General features: G+C 51.9%; 1 protein-coding gene across 20 annotated transcripts in view; it reads left to right on the top strand.

Moving 5' to 3' along the window:
* Positions 1 to 19,614, top strand: part of LOC104017532 (cyclic AMP-dependent transcription factor ATF-7) — a 69,815-nt gene that overhangs the window by 42,124 nt on the left and 8,077 nt on the right. For 12 of the 20 annotated variants that reach the window (XM_087771096.1, XM_087771103.1, XM_087771097.1 and 9 more), the window contains 9 exons: positions 4,516 to 4,612; positions 7,757 to 7,875; positions 10,536 to 10,670; positions 11,309 to 11,475; positions 14,089 to 14,188; positions 15,416 to 15,529; positions 16,675 to 16,821; positions 18,153 to 18,350; positions 19,337 to 19,445. In XM_087771096.1, the coding sequence (XP_087627222.1) occupies positions 4,516 to 4,612; positions 7,757 to 7,875; positions 10,536 to 10,670; positions 11,309 to 11,475; positions 14,089 to 14,188; positions 15,416 to 15,529; positions 16,675 to 16,821; positions 18,153 to 18,350; positions 19,337 to 19,445 (1,186 nt within the window). Of the gene's footprint in view, positions 1 to 806; positions 875 to 895; positions 1,014 to 4,515; positions 4,613 to 7,756; positions 7,876 to 10,535; positions 10,671 to 11,308; positions 11,476 to 14,088; positions 14,189 to 15,415; positions 15,530 to 16,674; positions 16,822 to 16,947; positions 17,022 to 18,152; positions 18,355 to 19,336; positions 19,446 to 19,614 lie in introns of those variants that run through there. The other 8 variants (XM_087771105.1, XM_087771106.1, XM_087771115.1 and 5 more) reach the window with 5 other exon arrangements.

The following is a 19,614-nucleotide window of genomic DNA, read 5'->3' on the forward strand; positions in this document are numbered from 1 at the left end:
TGGTCCCCCCGGCCTTTAAAATCTATGAATCACTCCAGTATCGGGGCACTTTATGCACATTAGCGAATTAATCCTTACAGCCTCTCTGCAAGGGAGGGAATTATCGTTGTCATTGCTCAGATGGGAAATGGGTGAGATGGAGCCCAGATCTGCGCAAGAACTGGGGGGTCACATCACTCACAGCCGTAACAGCTAACCTTTGGGCACCCAGCCCTTGGGGGCATCCGTGACCCTGCATTAGTTACCTCTGCAGTTGTGCCGAGTGAACGGGGAATATCTATCCCGCCTGCCATGCGACTAGAAATCCATCTGAGCCCTGTCACGGCAAGATGTATGGATGGGGCGTAGGCAGCGGGTCTGCCGCAGCCGGGAAGCGCGGGGAGGATGTGCTGCGTCGGATGCTGGGTGGGCTGGGATGCGTGCGGGAAGTCCAGCATCTCCCCGTGGTGTTGGCCTTGCTCTCCGCACGCTGCGTCTCCCGGCTCACGTGGGTGTCCTGCCCACCGGGAGGTCCCCAAACGAAGGAGGTAGGTGCCCCTCGCCCGAGGCAGTGCCAGGAGAGCAAGGTGGACCCCAGGGCATCCCCCAGCCCCTCGTCTTGGGCTGATCGCACTGCGATCGCTCGCTATAGGGCATCACAGCGACCGGACGGACTCTGGAAGTGAAACCTGTTGTGGCTCCTTTTAAAGTCGGTGACTTTGAGCGCAGCTTATCCACGCCGGAGCGCTTAGTGCAGTCATTTACCTCTAGCACTGCGGTTGCAAGACATGTGCTTATTTCTTTTGTTTCCCCTGGTATCCAGGTGTTTTGACCATGTCACAGCAGTACCGTGGTGTCCGTGGGCGGAATAACACACCGCTGTGCTGGAGTTAAGGTTGGAGCAGCGTTTCGGCTTCCCCGTATTAATGACAGCTTATTAATTCAGCCGTGTGATGAGCTTGATGGAGACAGGTTTGGCTCCTCACCCCTTTCGGGTCTGGTGAGACTGTACCAGAGCTCGTGCTTTCAGCAAGGTAAAGTCTCTTTTTCACAAGTGTGCGCCTGTGGAACAGTTTGTGCTGTTGCAGCCTACACTTGGTCTATATTAAAACTGAATTTTAGCCAGGTGACTGGCTTGGTGCACAGCCGGTGTTTATGTTCTCTGAAAATTACTGTCAAGGTTAAAAAATAGCCGTGCAGCTTGTGCGCTGGAGGTGCTGGGAGAGCCAGCGAGCGCCTGGGCTCCTGCACGACTGGAAGGTTGGATGCGGTGCGTTCGGCGCTCGCCTGACCCTCCTTTTGCATCAAATGCACTTGTAGGCTTTACAAAAGCAAGGAAAAAGCCCTGAGCAACCCCTTGTTTTTCATGTTGTGCTTATTAAACCAATGGAAAAATCTCCTTCTGACTAAAGATCCAGGCTTCAGCCTACTGCATTTATTCTCTGGCACTTGCTTTAATGGAGATGGCACATTGGTCCAGCTGGAAGTATTGTGTCCTATTAAGTAAAGATTTTTAAACGAGCACATTTATCCATCGAGCTGTCACAGCCTGTTGAGTAAAGAATGCAGACTGGCCAGCCTTAGTCTGCCTCAAATCTGTTTTCTCCAAAAAGCTGTTACCGTCTCTGGGATAAATAAACCCAGCCCCGTGTTTACCCAAACCCAAATGCCATCCGCCTGCTCCGTCCCCTGCACCAAAGGCAGCCGTAGGGCCATCGTGGGGGGAGAGAAAAGCAGAAATCGGGGCTGCGTGCAGTGTTTAAACTCTTATTTTACGCAGCCCTTCGCCATTGCAGCGTGAAGGGTCGCCGCCGCTTTCGGGGCCGATTTGCAGCGCGGAGGCGGCAGCGTTATCCCAGCGCCTGTCCCTCGCCCCAAAGAGTTTACAGTCTACGTCTTCTTTTTAATTCAGACACCCGCAAAATAGCAGGCTGAAATAACACTGCTATATGTCAGCTGCTGATGGAAGGAGATTAAATATTAAAGCCAGTGCTGTGGCTTTAACTCATTTGATTTTTTTTTTCCCCCCTACTCTTCCCCCTTTCTCCCCCCCTGCTTTCTTCTCTGTGTAAAATGACATGATTTAGAACTGAAGTGCCAGACTCAGCCTCTAGGTTTCGGCGTTTGGAAATGTATGTAGAAAGATATATTGTGTCTGTGAGCATTTCTGTGCAGAGAAAGAGAGAGCTCCCAAGCTAGCGAGACCACATAAAGATGTTAAATAGAGCTGTAACGCACACCGAAAGCAGGAAAATTGCCGTAGAAAAAAAAATGTAAAAAAAAAAAAAAAATCCTGCGATGGAGCAAAATGAAAGATTAAAATAAATTCGGAGGTACCAAGGCCGGCCTGAAACGTGCCCCGTGTGGAGCCAGGGCTGGCGGGGGGAGCGTGGAGGGGAGAGAAATGTGACCCCGTTCCCTACTTCGTCCTCTTGCTGCTTCCCTCATTGACCTAAAAATTCCCCATTTCTTTACCCAGTACAAAACGGAGTCGGAAAATTGGGAATTTTCTTCCTTGTCCTTTTTTTCCCCCCTGTCTCTGCATGTTTAGTATTTCAAGACGCCGCTGGAGCAGCGGCCGCCTGCCTGCTAAATATTCATCTGAAACCGGCTGCTCCTCTGTCCTCACAAAAAACCTGATTTATTTTTCTCCGCTTACCGTAACCCACCTATTTTCCTCCGCTAACGGTTCGTCACCGCGTCGCAAGGGGTGAGCGGGGTTGGCAGCCGAGTACGTTAAAAGCCAGGGTGGTTTTGGGCCAGAAATATGACAAAGTGCCGGTGCCCACCCTTTCTCCTCGGTCCCCCCTTCCGCGAGCGCTTTATGGCGCGATGCAAAACGATGCTGCAAATTTTGTCTCCCTCGGAAAACGGCGGCGGTTCGCTCGCTTCTCCTTTGTTCGGTGGCGTTTTGGCGTCGCCGAGATTTGTAACACCGTTTGGAAATGAGTCACGTTTGGGCTGGGGCAGAGCTGAGGGTTTCGGAAGCTGCGGGGAGGAAAGAAACCGAGAACATGTGTATTTTTAGCAAAAACGGTTGAGAAATTTTATTTAAGGTTTAGTTAGGGACCAGATCGGGCAGCAGTGGCTGGGAAAGCCGGAGCGTGTGTGCCTGGGGTTATGTGGGCAAAAACCTGTTTGGTTTTCTCCCACCAGCTCTGATTTCATTTAGTTTGAGCCCCAGTTACGAGTCGCCACCAAAAGCACCTTCTGATACAACGTCTTTGAAGGATGCTTCGCATAATACACTTGTTATTGCACCGAAGGGGAAGATGGATGGGACGTGTGCGGATGCGCCCGTTGTCTCGGCAGCGCTGTCCCTTGCCTCTGCTAACGTCCCCCCCCTGCCGCACAGCTCCCGGGAAGGCGCCGCCGTGGCTTCCAGCCTGGAAAATGCAGCTTTGCTCGATAAAAAAAATTGAGTCATAAATAAGCATCGGGAAGAGCGAGCGAACCCGGGGTGTCATGCTTGAGCTAATTCGCAGAAACAGGTGGCTTTGGGTTGGTTTGTTTGTTGGTTGGTTTAAAGAGAGAGAAAAAAGGAAGGGGAAAAGGGCAGAAAGCCTTTGCTGCAGCAGCAGCTCTTTCTAGAAACAGCAAGCCCAATGCTGCGTGGCTCCTGGATGCATAAAAATCCTGCAGTACGGCCCGTGCAGTGCCCTCAGCCTCCCGCTTTGTCGCAGTCTATTAGGAGAGGCGCAATCCATCCTCGGGTCTTTATGATTATTTGCTTTAACCCCGTCCCTGCCTCTCCCCCTGCTTTCCTCAGTCTCGATGCTCGGGGCTGGTGCCGCTGTTGAAAGCAGCCCCGCGGCGGACGATGCTGCCCTTTTGTCTGGGTATCGATGGCCCCGTGCACCCAGCCCTGCCTGGCAGGGGGGGGATGCGAGCCCCCCACCCGGCACATCCCTAAAGCCATCACGGGTGGGTGTTTATCCTGCAGTTCTCCCGCAGGTGGAATTTCAGACAGCGTCTTTACGGCACGTGAAACGCATCCCTCCCCCCCCGGGTTCGACGGCAGCCGTGCTTCGGGCCGCTCCGTGCCGTCGCAAAGAGCCACAGGCAGGGACGTTGGGCAGCCGCCTCCGTCCTGCTCCATAAAACCACGGCCTGAATTGCCGGGCGGGTGCCAGCTCTGTCGCACACCATCCAAAAAAAGTTGCCTGACCCCTAATAGCGCCTAATTCATCCCTCCATTAGCCAGCAATAAAGCGGCGCATCTCACCGAGTGGGGCGATTTTGCATTTCCTAGATTAGTTGCAGCCACCGCGTGGCCCCGCCGCTTAAAAAAAATGGATTATTAAAAATATTTGTCCCCTGTTCCCCAGAAGCCCCGTGTAATGGCTTTTTCATTTTGAGCAATGTGTTCACACACCGCTTCTCAAACAATCTGTCCCGCTCTGGTTTTGCTTAATGCTCGGCAGCGATTGTGTTACAGTTGCTCTCCGGGCGGCTCTCTCCCCCACCCTGCTGCAGGATGTACCCGTAAAACACAAAATGCATTTATTCACGATTTTCTAAATTGTTTCATTTCAGAGGTTTACAAACGAGGACCACCTGGCGGTTCATAAACACAAGCATGAGATGACATTGAAATTCGGCCCTGCTCGAACCGACTCAGTCATCATAGCAGGTATGTGGCGTTCAATCCAGGCCAGCTCTGAAAACGGTGCACATTAATACAGCATGACTGCAAGATTAATACCGGGGACCAGATGCACTGAAAAACGTCTCTACCTCCCATAAAAAGCTCTTGTGATCTGCATTTAATCAGGAGGAAAGGAAAGCCAGAGGCTTCCAAGTTTCTATTTTTTTCTTTTTTTATGGTAGTATCAGGTTTTGTGGGGGGTTTTGGTTGGGTTTTTTTTTTTTTTTTTTTTTAGCTCTCACCCTTTTTATTAAGACTGGAAGATTTATGGACAAAAGGTCTTTCACATTTCTGCATGTGCTTTGAGGACGATGAACAAAATCTGACAAACCCAGCTTCCTCTCCTCAGCCCAGGTGTCAATTTTCTTGAGCTTTTAGGCTAGCAGTTAATAAATTAAAACGCCATCGAGTGCACTGGCTACTGCCGAGAGTGCATTTACAGAGCCCAAATGAGGCGCTCTGGCAGCACACGGTCAATGCAGCCTTTATAAGATTGGGGAAAAAAAAAACATGTATATTGTTGTCTGGCAGCAGATCGTTGCCGGTTACAGATACTCCCCTGCCTTGTCAGTCCCCTTTCCTTCGGGCTTCTTAAAAGGGCGTGAGGTTTGTGTTACCGCTGGATGAAAAGGCTGTTGCTGAGAACAAGAAAAGAGGAGGAAATGCTTTCTGAAGCCTTGAGAGTTCATAAGGGGAAACAAAACATCTGCTGCGGGAGCCTGGCACCCTTTTCCCAGGTTCATCTCCAGCACAAATTCGGTGTTGAAGTAGGAAATAGCGATTCAGTTGGTTTCTTAAAGCCTTCAAGTTAATTGTAGCTGTGGGTCGGATCGTAAGAGAGCTCACACAGCCTTTGCTGCAAGGGCAGAAAGCTTCTCCCAGGGGAGGGCTCACAGAGACGAACCAGCCTCCTGGAGGGAGAATTAATTTCAAATGGGATCAGGCTAATGGGACTTGATGGCGAAGAATTTGGGGCAGGGGCTGAAAGAAACCTTAGATTCCTAAAGGTTGTTTTTCCTTCAGTTCACCCCCTTTCTAAACAGGGTGCACGGCGGGAGGGTTAGCTTTTGCTTGATAAACCCAGGGTGTAAAGTGGCCAGGCGGTGACAGGGGAGCAGAAATGGGGTACGGTCCCGTCTGCAGCCGAAGTCCCACTTGCTCTGACAGGGATGCAGCATGAAAAGCCCCCGTCTTCGCAGCTCCCAGAGGTCTGTACTCCTCCTGCACACAAACTCTCACGGGTAAAACCGTGGGTGGGATGAAACGCTTCAGTTTTAGCACAAGGAACAGCAGCGAGGGCGGGTCTAGCCCCCTCTCCCAGCTCCTCTGGGCTGATGCTCAGTGGGTTGCTCCGGGCTAAACCGCAAAGCAAAAAAAACCCCAAACTTATTTAGCTGTGGTCAGTGCAAGACCAGCCTGTTTAACACAGGCTTTCCCTGGCTGAGCTCTTGATGGCAGATAGAGCTGCCGGGGGGTTTGTGAGGGCTATAAAGCGTGCTGGCTTTGAGCAGTGAGATCTAGGGCGTTATTGCCCTACATTCCTAGTGTCCTTTTATTTTTTTTTTTTTTTTTTTAAGCCACCATTTTGTCTCTGGGTTCGTTCTCTCCCTCCCTCTTGCTTTGTGCTGAGGCCAGGGCAGCAGCCCGTGTGTTAATGAGCAGGAGGATTCAGCGTACATCTCTTGCCGTAACTCCACGGTTAAGCTAAAGAGAGTCGTAAAGAATTGTTCTCTCTCTGCCGGTTATAGCTGGCAGCAGAGAGACTTATTTAAATGGGAACGTGCACTTCTGGGGGGATGCTGTGGGCAGAAGAGCTGCTGCAGTTCCTGGAGATACGAACTGGGGAAGGGTAGGACGAGAGAGGTTATACGGCTTTGCTTTGTGGCATTGTGAAAACTTCTGCTGGAGATTTGGGCCCCGGGCTGGCGTGCGTGGCTTGGAAGGACATTGCTAAATGGGGAATGGTCCGAAAAGAGCCCTGAGAGCCATTAAAGCACTGGAAAAACAGCCTCCTGCTGAGATCTTTAGTTGACAAAGTTTCTTGGTTTAATGAAGAGAGATTTGGGAGGAACCAAAGTGTGCTCAGAGGAGGCCTTTGCTTTATTAACAAAACCAATAGGTAGGGTTTGAAGTCGGGCTGGAAATAAAGTGTAGTTCTGCGACAGCAAGGCGAAGTAATCGCCGGATTTGCTTCCCGAAGGCTGCGGGAGACTCTCCACCACTGGCCGGTTTGAAATCAAATGGGATGCTTTCCGTAGACACTTCAGCTCGAGCACAGCTACTCCGCTCGAACGGGGAGCATCCGTGCCAAACAGCCGATGTTTTATGCAGGAGGTCAGGCTAAACTATCCCAGGGATCCCCTTTGTGCTTAAAAATCTATGTAGTTTTCTGCCAGATGGATTCTTTTGGTGTAATGTGCTCGTGCCGGGCTCCCACTAGTACCTGGACTCCTGACCTAACGTCACACAGAAAAACGAGGCTCGCTGGGAGCAGGGAGATTTCTTTCTGCTTTATAGCCTGGGTGATGGCCAGAGAGATCATGACTCAACGTGTTAATATGGTGGAAAACGGGCCCCAGAGGGATTGCTTTGGACAGTGGTGGTAATTATTAGCACTCCCACGTAGCCGTCTGTCCTAGGATGCGTATTAATGTACGGAGCCGGCGCAGGGAGGGAAGCGACTCTGCCCGGCTCTGTTCCACATCAGCAGTGGAGCTGCTCCGATCAGCCGTTTCCCCTCGCATCACTCCGTATTTTTGAGATCTGCTGTTGCAGGGAGATCAAACCCCACTCTTTTCCTTCCTTGCAGCAGCAATTCAGATGAGGACAAGCAAAACCCTGGGGTGGGAGGGACAGGGCACGACCCAAAGGCAGGAATTTCACAGAAATCACTGCAATGATTATTTTTTTTTTTAAGCAGCGTTTACCAGAGAAACAAAATCAACATGAAATTATTTTCCCCTTTCTGACTTGTCAATTGCTTTGCAAACACGACACACAGCGGAAAAGCATCCGGACTTTCACAAAACAGAGGCCACATTTGCTAGGGGTCCCCGGAGAGGGCCGAGGTGGTTCAAATGAATTCTCTAGCCTCTCTTTAACCCGTGCTTGGTGTTACAACCCAAACAGATCAGACTCCGACCCCAACTAGGTTCTTGAAGAACTGCGAAGAAGTGGGACTCTTCAATGAACTGGCCAGCTCCTTTGAGCACGAGTTCAAGAAAGCTGCGGAGGATGACGAGAAAAAGGCAAGAGGCAAAGGCCACCGTTGCCGTAAAACTGAGCCGGGTGCATATTGTGGGGGCTGGCGGGGGGACGGTGCCGTTCTGATGAAAGGCACATGTTGTAGGGTAACTAAGTGTGGGCTCGGATTTAATATGCTGGCTTACATGGGACTTTATTTTTTTAACTGGGGTGACTTTGGCTGGCTATCCTGCAATCCGAGGCCTGGTGAGAGCGGATTTTAATGGCTTATTATTCCTTTGGCTTTTCACTTCAAAAAAGGAAAAAAAAAAAAAAAAAAAAGGCAGTACCCAAAATACCTCGCACCTTGGGAAGGAGATGCAGGAAAAGAGCAGGACTCTGTGAAGTGTTCAGGATCTGAGCAAAAATTCACTCAGAGCCTCCTTGGGGATCAAGATCTGTAACGATGGTGCCTTTAAGGTGCAGGGAAGGGACGGAGCTCAGCCGTGTGCCTTTAGCATTTGAAGGGTGTCACCGTAGGTGCAAATAGAGAGAGGGTCTCTGTGGAGGAGTGAGGCTTTTTCTAACAAAGAGCTCCCTCATATGCAAGCGGCATCGATTCAGGCTGCCCCTGCCAACCTCAGGAGCGCAAGGGTCTGAAGGACAACGGGATCTCGTCAGATAGCAGCTAATTAAGGACATTTCTCCCCCCCTTTGCAGGCTCTGAGAAGCAGCAGATGCGTATTGGGCTCTTAGACTGGCACATACATTTACTAAATTGATATATGTATGTACATACGCTCACAGTCAGCGGCGCTGCTCGGAAATAAACTGCAGGAGCACAGCCGCGTAAATCTTCACCGAGATGGGGAACGGAGGAATTCAGAATTAAAACTGAAAACTGTCTTTCACCCGCTCTCCTAATAACAGGGCTCTTTAAAGCATAAATTGATCTCTCTCATTGGTATGCTGCAGGCCCTTGTCGGGGCTGCGTGGCATTTTATGCTCTGAATTCCCTGCCTTTTGTTCTCTGCAGCCCAGACCCTGAGCGCTGGGAGAAGGTAGCTTTTCGTTTGCGGTTTCACATATAAATGGTTGAGCAGCCCACAGTCTAGCCAGTTGTTTTATATGTAAGACCACCCATCTCCTGGGCTGCGCTACCTAATAGCTGCAGCTAAGATCCTTAGGCTGTTCGATGTTTTCATTTTTTGCCTTAGGATGACTGCAGTCTAAATATTTCTGCCGGCAGCCAGGCGAATGGGGCGGCGTGAAGCTTGGGGTGGTTTCAGGCGTTTGGGAAAGCATTTATCCCTCCTAGAAAATCTCTGCAGAGGCGAGGTCCCCAGGCCCAGATGGCTTGTCACTCACCGAACCTGGCCAGAGCTGCCTGCTGCATTTCTGAGATGCTTTCAACATTTGGCCGCATTGAGCCCAGTTGCTGCTGTTGTGTTTTGTCCTCCAGTTCCAAGGGTGGTCTCCACACCAGCATGTTAATTAAAACCATAGGCACAGCAGGAGCTTCCCTGGAGGCACTTTAAGTGGTTTGAAACTTTCCTGCATGTTAATCCTTTCTCCTTTGTGATTCCCAGTGCAACATCTCTGCTTAAGAGGGCAGGTAAATGGTTACTGCACGTACCGCAAGCAAAGCTCCTGCGTAAATCAGTGCAGAGCGGAGGCGTTGGAGCCGCACCCCACTCGAGAGCATCTGTAGATGCCCGGATTTACCCTCTTGCCGCAATTTTCCCTCCCTTGAGGGGACTTAAAATGCAGCAAAGGAGGAGGTTTAGGTTAGATGCTAGGACGAACTGCCAGCAGTCGGGCGAGGGAAGGAAAGCGCCGGGATTGATTGTGGAGGGAGGGAGACCAGGTTGGACAAACAGCCGTCAGGACTGATTTAGGGAGAGTTTCTCCTGCCCCGGACAGAGGGAGGGACCGGGTGATTTGCGAGGTCTGTTGGAGCCCAGCTGAATGCAGCGTCCTGCAGTCGGTGTCTCGCTCCATTGCATGTTTCTCCGGTGCTCCCGTACGCCATCTTCTCCCAGGTCTTCTCTTCCTCCAGGTCTGGGGAGGGGAGAGGTGGCCGCGCAGTTTAGTCCCCCTCCCTTGTTGTCACCCTGCCCTTTTCCCATCCCCAGCAAGTCATTAACTGGTTAAAATGGGGCACGTGGCACTGCTGGAACCCAGGGTGGTGGCAAGTTGCCAGGTTCAGGCATATGGTTGGGTTTTATTTTAATGGGGCGCTCATAGATATTTAATAACTTGCATGGCTCTTTGTTTGCTTTTGATAATCGGGTAATAAAATAATTCAGGCTGATTTATACAATGCTTTACAGCTCTTCTGTGAATGAAAGTGCCTTCTGTAACTCGCAGGCATTTGGCTTTGTTACCTGTTCTCCTTAGCAAAGCCCTTTTATGAAAAAAAAAAAAAAAAAACCAAACCAAAATCTAACCCATGGAAAGAATTGGTGTGTGTTACTGAGAAACCACAAAATGGTGCCATCTGGGGCAGAGACCATCTTTCCTAGGCCTCCGTCTCTGTTTGGATGGGGCCAGCGCGGCGCGGCACCGCTCTCCGCCTCGGGCTCCCAGATGCTACTTCAGTACAAATAAATAATAATAATTTGGCAAGAACTCAGAGCTGTAGCTCTTCCTCTGGGAGCAGCCGAATGTTTCACAAACAATATGAGCTAATTGTCCTTTCAATCCGTGGCTGGTTTTCCCGTAGAGTGCTGGAGCCCTGGACATGTCTCTGCCATCCACCCCGGACATCAAGATAAAGGAGGAAGAGCCGGTGGAGGTGGACTCTTCTCCGCCAGACAGCCCTGCATCTAACCCGCAGTCGCCACAGAACAAGGAGAAGGTAGGTCTCCCTGACTATGCCCTGTGGAGATGTTGGTCTCTCCTTCTCTGGATGAGAAGAAGCTTTTTCTCCACTTGGGTGCCAAGGCCTGATTTGGGCTTGTGAGGTTCCCCTCATTTTGGAAAGAAAGAGAAAAGCTTATTCGCTAAAATACACATTTGCTGCCCTTAAGTCTCCGCATGGATTTGACTAATGCAGAAAGCCTTGCTGTTCACCCTGGGAATGCTTTTCTGGCAAGGCAAAAGTGCCAAACAAGTAACGCATCTTCTCCGAGACCGGCTCCCTGTGTCCTGGGGGAGCTGGCTGGTGATTCAGAGCAGATTAGTCTGGGTGACACAGTCTCCATCTGAGTAACTTCCCACTCTAGAGACGCTGGCTGGGGCTGGAGCCGTAATTTGGAGAGGGGGATTATTTCCCAGTGGCTGCTGCAGGCAGCAGGAGTCTGACATTTGTGCCCCCTTCCCTGCACTGGTATCAAATCAGTGTGGCTTTGGGTAAGTCGCTCCCCTCCATGCCTCAGTTTCTGCAGCGAAGGTGCCTTAATTTTCACAAAATTGCTTTTAAGCCGTCGGAAGGAAGAGACAGCCAGGTGATTATGAAGCTAATAAGTAACAGCGTCTCTCCTTTTGTCTGTTGAGCCTCTTCAGGAGATCACCTCCAAGCCTGTAATCATTTCTACGCCTACTCCAACCATCGTGCGGCCAGGCTCGCTGCCACTACACTTGGGTTATGACCCGCTCCACCCTACGCTGCCTTCCCCAACCTCTGTCATTACCCAGGCTCCCCCTTCCAACAGACAGCTTGGGTAAGTGCGGAGGAGGGACACGTGCGCTGAGGTTTTTCTCCCGTACCGTCAGGCTTCCTGGGCAGTAATTAGGTACCTAAATAAGTTCCTTGATTGTCGGAACAACCGAGGTGCCGCGATTCCGGCTGCGGCTGCTTGGGCATAAGGGCCTCGTTGCTGCACTGTCTACGAAAGCAGAATGGGGTGTAAGTGCAGAAAGCAGGAACTAATTGTTGCAGTGTAACGAAACGAGGCAAAACTCACCGCGGGGAGAAATTAAACCCAATCCCCAAACACGTTGACATGCCACTCGCTGTCTACGATGGGAGCGTGGCCTGACTGGGGACTCCCAAGTTGCTTTTGCAGCCTGATGCGGTGGAGAGAGCTCAGCTAAACCGATGGTAGGAAATTGTCTGGATCTTTAATGGCTTTGGGATTTTCTCAGACAGCTGTTGCCTCTGAAGTGTAACCTCTTCTGCAACCTGCTGGCCTCCTTCATGGTCAGCTTCTGCCTCGGGAGCTGTTTGTTTCAGCAGATCTAATGACCTGCTCCTTTTTGCCCCTTTAACAGTCTGGATCCGAGGCTCCAGAGCACTCGCTGCGGTGGTTATGAGCCTGCCACACCGTTAGGTAGCTCTGGCCTTGCACATAAAAGGAAGGAGCCTGAAGGATGCAGGAAACGCATTACAGTGAGCCCTCAGGAGATGTATATTTACCCCCACTTCTATTCTTTGGTGTCAGGATGCTTCTTTTTCGCTGTGGTCCTGGCCTCTTTCTAATTACCCTTGTTTGAGGCTGGCTCCTTACATTAACCAGGCCATTCTTTTTGGCTGTCAGTTCATATTTTCGTGTGTGTTTTTGCTTTGACCCACTGGCACCATCAATCCAGACTTCCTGACGGAAAGTTTTAAATCCTGTCTTGAGGCATTAAGGGGTTAAGTGATTGTCCTGGGGTTTTGAAAGGACATTATATTCCTCCTGTAACCCCGCACAGGCAGAGACACGCGGGGCTGTTTGGAACCGAGTCCCCTTGCGCTTGAAGACATGAAAAAATCAGAAAGTCTAGTAAGCTAGACTTTAATATGATTTTATGTGCCCTTTGCAGCCTACGGGGGTAGATCCCGCCTAGGGCATGAGAGTTGAACGCGTTCTACGGAGAGGTTGGGCTGCAGCTTTAACGAGGGTCCCTGCGTTAGGGCCACTGCGGTTGTGGTGGGGCTGTCAGCGTGACAGAGATGGAGGGGAGGCTGTGACCTCCCTGTAACTCGGCTTGTTAGGCTGGGATTTTCAAAGCAGCCTGGAGGATTTGGGATGCCCAATAGAAATGAATGAGAGTCGAGCGTTCGCGTTCCCAAGGCAGCCTTAAAAATTCCAGCCTGAGTTATTGGCACGATGAACTCCCCCCTCTGACCCACATCCCCTGCTTCTCCCCACCCTGCCATTACTCCATGCCAGCGCGGCTTCCTCCGAGGATCCCAGGCAGCCCAGCCTCCTCGGTCCCCTTCCCTGAGCTCAGCAGAGGAGGCAGCAGCAAATTTTTTTTCTCCCTCCCCCAAAGTCAGGCTCCCAGCAGCTCTGCTCTTCTCTTCCCGGCTCGTCTCTGCCTCCATTCGGCTCCTTGCTGCGCTGTCACAAGCTGAGAAGGAGCAGGAGATCAGCCCTTGCTGGCAGGGATGGTTTCCTTGCTTTCCCCATCGGCCGGAGCAGATCAGCTCTGGCTTTTCCTCCGCTCTCCTAGAAAGGCTGAATCCAGATGGTCAGAGCCGGAGCACGGTGAGGTTTGTGACACTTCGAAATGGAGGCAGGGATGTGTGTGCCTGTTTGTCACCACATGCAGAAACACCGCCTTTCGCTGCAAAGTGATCTGCAATGGAAAAAGTTCTTGGTATTTTTAATTTGTCACAATTAGGCTCCGGCGCAATCACCGCCTCCCCCAGCCTGCAGTGAGCGGGGCCGTTCCCCGTCTCCCGGAGCCATTGTCTGGGCAGACACAAGCCAGCCCTGCATCGACTCCATATTTAGGAGGTTTTCTCTGGAGTCAGAAGCGCTTGTTAATGGAAACCTAAATCCTTACGAACCCTCCCGTGGGAGCTCAGCAGAAGTGGCTCACAGGCCAAGAAGTTACTGGTAGGCAGGAGCAGCTGCCCAGGCCCCCCATCTGCCCAGAGCCAGGCTCAGCCCGGGAGGGCACTTTTAATCTCCCCGAGGAGGAGCTGCAGCAGCCCCTGGATGTGCTTCTCTGTCTGTTCAGGTGGGCATCGTGTCTCGGGGCTTTGGCAGCCATGGTGTTTTGGCCGGCCGGCGTATGCCCAGGAGTTAACCAGGGCGCATCGTAACGCTGGCCATCAGCGCCGCTGCCAGCCCCGAGCGAGGAGCGGCAGCCTGGGTCACCTCGGCGTGACGTTGGCACGTGCTGGCTGCCGTGCCGTGAGCGTGCGGGAGGCTGAGTTACCTTAACACGTGCCCAGCTAGGCTTTGCACCTACCCTTTCAGAACGTGCCGTTCAGAAATGGGAAACTGAGCCCAAATCCACTAACCAGAATTAATTCGCCCTTCTGCCCTTGAGCTCGTGGGGCTGCCGGGTCAGCATAAACTTGAAATAATCCATGAGAACTTGAATTGTTGTTTCTCCAGGTCTCCCACAGGTTCCCTTCCTCTTGTCGTGCAGCTTGCAAACGGACAGACCATGCCCGTCCTCCCAGGCCCTCCCGTACAGATGCCTTCTGTTATATCGGTGAGAGAAACTTCCAACACAGCTCCGCGCGGCAGAGGAGGGGACTGTGTTTTTCCCCTGCCAAATATATGCAGACACTTCCATTTTGTAAAAATTAAAATATATCTCCCCCTCTGTGCAAGATACGACTGGAAGAGGAGGAGGAGGAGGGGGCCCAGCTCTGGCAAGGTAGTAATAACATGTCGATCACACTAGAGGGCAATAAGTCTGGAAAAAAATAAAGCCTTGCCTGGACAGATGGCTCATGCCATTGATCCAGGGCTGGGAACTGTAGGATCCCTGATTAGCTGCTTCCATTTGGAACAGCGTGCCTCAATTGAAACCAGTCGAGCTTGCAGAGAACATGTTGGTCTTTGCAGTCCAGGAAAGCCACCCTAACCTTGCCAGTGTGCTAAAGAGCTGTTTGAATATCAGCCTTGCGGGTTGTGCTTTTTGCATACGGAGAATTTGCCGTGGTGCAGACTCACGAGCAGATTTGCATGGTGGGTGGCTTGTACGTCTTCCGAGCGCTTCAGCTTCCGACCAAGCAGCTCGCGTGAATCCTGTCTGTCCTGCTGGGCATGTCTTTTGGGTTTTGAGTGAGTAACGGCCAAAACCTTCTGCCTCAGGTAACAGGAATGTTGACGTCAAAGTAGGCAGACTGCAGGCAGCTCGGCATAGCTTGGAGGCACGGAAAGGTCTTCGTACCTTCCTGATCGTTTGAAACACGACTTGCATTTGTAGTGCTTTGCAACAGCGTACCTGAGCGGCCTATAAAAGCAAGCACAAATCCTAGTTTTTCCCCTCTTTGGTGAGGGAGAAAGCTCTCCGTGTTTAGGAGGGGATGCTGTGACTTACCCTTGGTGTTGCGGCAGCTTTGCGATAGAGCCGGGCAGAGAACCAGAGGGGATCTCCTACCCTTCCTCTCCATCTGGTCTCCTCTACTGGTGGGGAAAAGCCCTCTGGGAGGGAAGGGAAGGAGGGGGGATTTAGGGCTGCCCTCCTCCCTGTCCTCAGCGCTCGGCTGGTATGGCTAGGTGATTCCGAAACAGCCACCGTGGCCACCAAAGGAGTGGCTGCTGGCCTTCAGTGACAGCAGGCATAATTGATGGCAGTAGTTAAACGCTGAACGTTTGTCAAGATTTATAAATGTGCTTGGTCGGGGAATTATTACAGAGCCGCTTCGTGGAGCGCGCTTGCGAAAGCACCTCAGCTTCCAAAACCCATGTGTTGCTTCCTCCCCAATAGCTGGCTCGGCCGATGTCCATGGTCCCGAACATTCCCGGTATTCCCGGGCCGCCCATCAACAGCAGCGGGTCCATTTCACCATCAGGACTTCCAGTGCACTCCGAAGCCAAAATGGTAAGTGTCCAAATACATGCTGGGAAGGGTGTCACATCCACGGTGTTGTCCCTAAGCCTTCACTAGCTCCTCCAGAAGAGACTCCGTCTGGAGGCTTTTTCCCTGCAGCCTTCGCAAAGACCCACTGCTTCTCCAAAATCCTGCGCAGCCATCGAGGCGCCGCCCCACACCGAGAGCAGGTGTTACAAATGCCACCAGGAATATTAGACTAATCAGCGCTGCAGCTCTGGCAGGCAGAGCCGGCGCGCTATTGTCAAGACAAACCTCAGCCCCATCCTAAACGCGGCTGTTTTGTAAAGCTGGCGCTTCTAGTTCCAAGATAACAGATGGGTTGGAGGTGGGCTTGAGGAAGGCAGAGCCAAGAGAAGGGATGTTGTGCTGTAATCCAAGGATCCTGGTAATGGTTTTCATGTAGACCTCTTTAACATAAAAGCTTACGAAAGAATTTTCCTCTCCTGGCTCTTCGTGACTCAAACTGGGTGCACACAGTGGGGGGAAGCAAACCTAAGTTTGCAGACAAATTGCAGCGAAACCCCCTGTCTTTTTGGCTGCGACGGGGTGGAGACGTTTGCAAACCCACCTCTTCCAGCGGCGCCGCTCACCTTTGTGGGTGCGTTGTCACTGCTGCCATTGCACCCTGCTCAGGTGTCTGCAGGATTCATGGGCAGATCAGAGCTACAAGTGGGGTGAGAGATCTTAAACTCTTGAGGCATGAAAAGCCACCCTGCCCTGCTGGCCTGTGCCTGGCTGCCCAGAGGAGGAACTTGGAAGACACGGTCTTGATCACACGTAGGTCCTTCTCCACCCCAGAAGGACCCCTCTGTGGGTGCTCAAGGACAGTTGGGCTCTGCAGCCTGTTCAGTCCGTGGTCTTTCTGCAGAGCCTGCCAGCTGGGGAGGGGACCGGTGCCAGTTGCAGTAGCAATTTTGGGATGCGGACACCTGTCCGCTTGGGCCTAAGTTGGAAGCCGCTGTCTGTCTTTGTGTAGGCCAGATGGTGATGGCTTGCAGTTGGATTTGAATCAGCCGCGGTCCCTGAAGAGCCTGTTTCCCCACGGCCTGTCTCCTTGGATGACAGAGGAGCTGGTTAAAGCCTTAACAGCATGGAGAACAAGTCCACTGATGTCCTTTTTTCTCCTTTAACAGAGGCTGAAGGCCAGCTTGACGGCATCTTCCTCACTGAATGGCAGCAACTTGGTGGTGGGCTCAGCCAGCACGATGGTGACCGCACGTCCAGAGCAGAGTCAGATCCTTGTCCAGCACCCTGACGCCCCTTCCCCAGCTCAACCACAGGTCTGCTGCTGCTTAGCCTGCGAGGCTGGGCTGGAGGTGCTGCGGGTTTCTGGGCCTCGGGCAAAGAGGAGGAAAATCTTGCAGCTTCCTGGTTTGCAGAATGGGTTAAAAACCTTGTTTTTTCAGTGCCGTTTCAGCACTAATGTTCTCAAGCACCACCAGGCAGAAAACTTCAGCAACATGTTAATTTGCTTGACAAGGTCTGGAGTTCCGAAAGAATATTTCGCTCTCTTCTCCCTGCTCAATTACTGGGGTTAAACGCTCCCCTCTTAGGCAATCAACTCCACCAGCTCCTGCCAGCTAACCAAATGCCAGCCTTCCATCAGGATCGCCACCTGCTCCGTCAGTTAGATAGGCTTCCAAAAGTTTAATATCCATATGCTGCCTGACAGCGAGTACCGGAGTGTAACTGCACTCCCCGATTGTGGCAGTGTAATTACAGAGCCCTCGCAGAAGCGCCGGCAAGGCTGTGTCTGCGGGACTTGTTTGCCCTCACTGACTTTTCCTTTGTTCTCCCAAATTAAAACTGGGAAATGTGCGGCGTTACGAAATCTTTTTGTACCAGTTGCCTCTGAGAGCTTGTTTAGCTGAAGACATTCAGGGAAAATTTAACCCAAATTAATTTTTAAAGCAGATTACCCACTCAGAAACTGTAATTTGTGCTCTGCCAGTGATTTACTGAACCCAAATGGAGTTACTGAACCCAAATGGAGACGGCGCTTTGACCATGCGTGGTTACATGCGTCAGAGCGGGATCAAGCGCTCCCAGCCCTGCAGCTGGAAGTTACCCTCTGTCAGCTGATATGTGGTTGCTGGCTGTGTGGGAATCTCCTAAGTCATTGCAGTGTGAAGTGCTTTTTAAAGTCTCTTAAGTGAAATTAAAAGGAAGGCGTTTTCTCTGTGCTGCCCGTGGTCATTTACCATGTTAGCTCCTCGTCATGGAGGGGAGGAAGCTTCTGCTGTCAGTTACTGCCATTAGCTGACTGTACAAGTTTGGGATTTTACCAATTCCCCTGACATTCACACGTTCACCGGGTTCAGGATCTCGGAGAGTCCGTGTGGATTCACGCCTGAAGTCTGCAGGGCACTTCAGGCTCAGCTGGGGAAGGGCTGCCAGAAACGCCTGTGAAAGGGACTTTGTCCCAGCCAGGGCTGCCCCCGCTCCGGCCCCGTGGTGTGCGGTCCTGGCTGCTCTGCAAAAGCAAATCCCTTTTTGCCCCAGGCGCATGAGCTGGCATCTCCTCTGCCAAACCCTGGTTTACGCTGGTGTGTGTCTGCTTGCCTGCCCCAGAGCTTCTTTTCAGCATCTCTTTCCTGTGCCCCATCTGCAGGTTTCCCCTGCCCAGCCCACCCCCAGCACCGGCGGGCGACGGAGACGCACGGTTGACGAAGACCCGGATGAGCGCCGGCAGCGGTTTCTGGAGCGGAACCGGGCTGCCGCGTCCCGGTGCCGTCAGAAACGCAAGCTCTGGGTGTCTTCCTTGGAAAAGAAAGCCGAGGAGCTCACGACCCAGAACATCCAGCTGAGCGTGAGTATGTAACCGTGGAGGCAGAGCACAGCCCTTTGCCAGCGTTAGGACCATCGCTCCGGAGGGAACATCTTCCCCATGCTGCGAGACAACGTGCATTTGGACGCTGCTCTCTGGAGCAGGATTGCTGCCTCTGTGCCTAGATTTCACTCCCTGCTTTCCATCCTGCTGCTCTGCCTTGAGCAGGCCATGGGGGAAGAGCACTTCAGTGCTCTTGTTTCTCTCCCTGTCCCCCTCGAAAGGGCTCTGCCTCTGCCCATCACGGCAGTAGCTCAAGGAGCGTTGGCCAAGGATTGAAGGGTCTGCAAAGACTGAACTGGTGTCCGTTCTGGGCTTTTTCTTTCGCTGCTGGCTAGTGGCTCATGCGGTGGGATTTTTTTTCAATAGCACTGATCATGGTATTTTTATTCTCTTCCCAAGATAATTATAGAAACTGTTTCCTCAGGCAGTTTTGAAATACAATTGACTGGGTTTCAGCTGTTTCTCCAAACATTTCAATAGAGGAACAATATGCTGCACAAAGTTTTCAGGGGCGTAGGCCTGGTTTACGGAAGAAGCTCACAGAGGTACCAAGAGCTTGGAGGAGCTCTGATGTTCCCCACAGCCTGGCGTGGGCTTAGCTGGTTGTACACTCAGCTTCTCGCTCCGTTTAGTTTTCCTTCGGAGCCAACGGCACGCCGGAGCGTCTGACTCAAGCAGTTGGCATTAGCAGGAGGGCTCAGGCAAATCTGTGTCCAGGATTAGGTGATTAACACAGCAAGGGGCTTTCCAGGCAGCGGTGGGGGCTGCTGGAGGGAAATGCTGCAGTCCGTGTCTGCATTCCCCAAACCCGGAAACTTTGTTTGGTATTCTTGTGCCAGAGGCATCTCAAATTAGACAACAAATTGTAAGTTTGCAGGGCACATAAATTAACGTCCTGCTGTTGCTAGAGGCTGCTGTCAAGAGCATGAGTGATGCATACGTGCGTGTTTGCTTTTCAATCTCAGAATGAAGTTACGCTACTGAGGAACGAAGTTGCTCAACTTAAACAGCTCCTGCTGGCTCACAAGGACTGCCCCGTCACTGCACTACAGAAGAAAACACAGGGCTATCTGGGTGAGTGATGAACTTTTGCTGGTCCTTACTACCCTTTAAGTAGGTCTAAGCAGATGAAACCTGAGTAAAACGTAAAGGAACGGAGTTTTCATTCTTAGTCTCTGCTCCATCACCCTCAGCGACTGCACCTGGCAGGACAAGGACAGACCTTGGTCCTGTGTCTTCTGCT

Source organism: Nipponia nippon, unplaced genomic scaffold, assembly GCF_047370975.1.
Source record: "Nipponia nippon isolate SJK-2023a ecotype South Korea unplaced genomic scaffold, ASM4737097v1 scaffold_35, whole genome shotgun sequence".
Lineage (NCBI taxonomy): Eukaryota > Metazoa > Chordata > Aves > Pelecaniformes > Threskiornithidae > Nipponia > Nipponia nippon.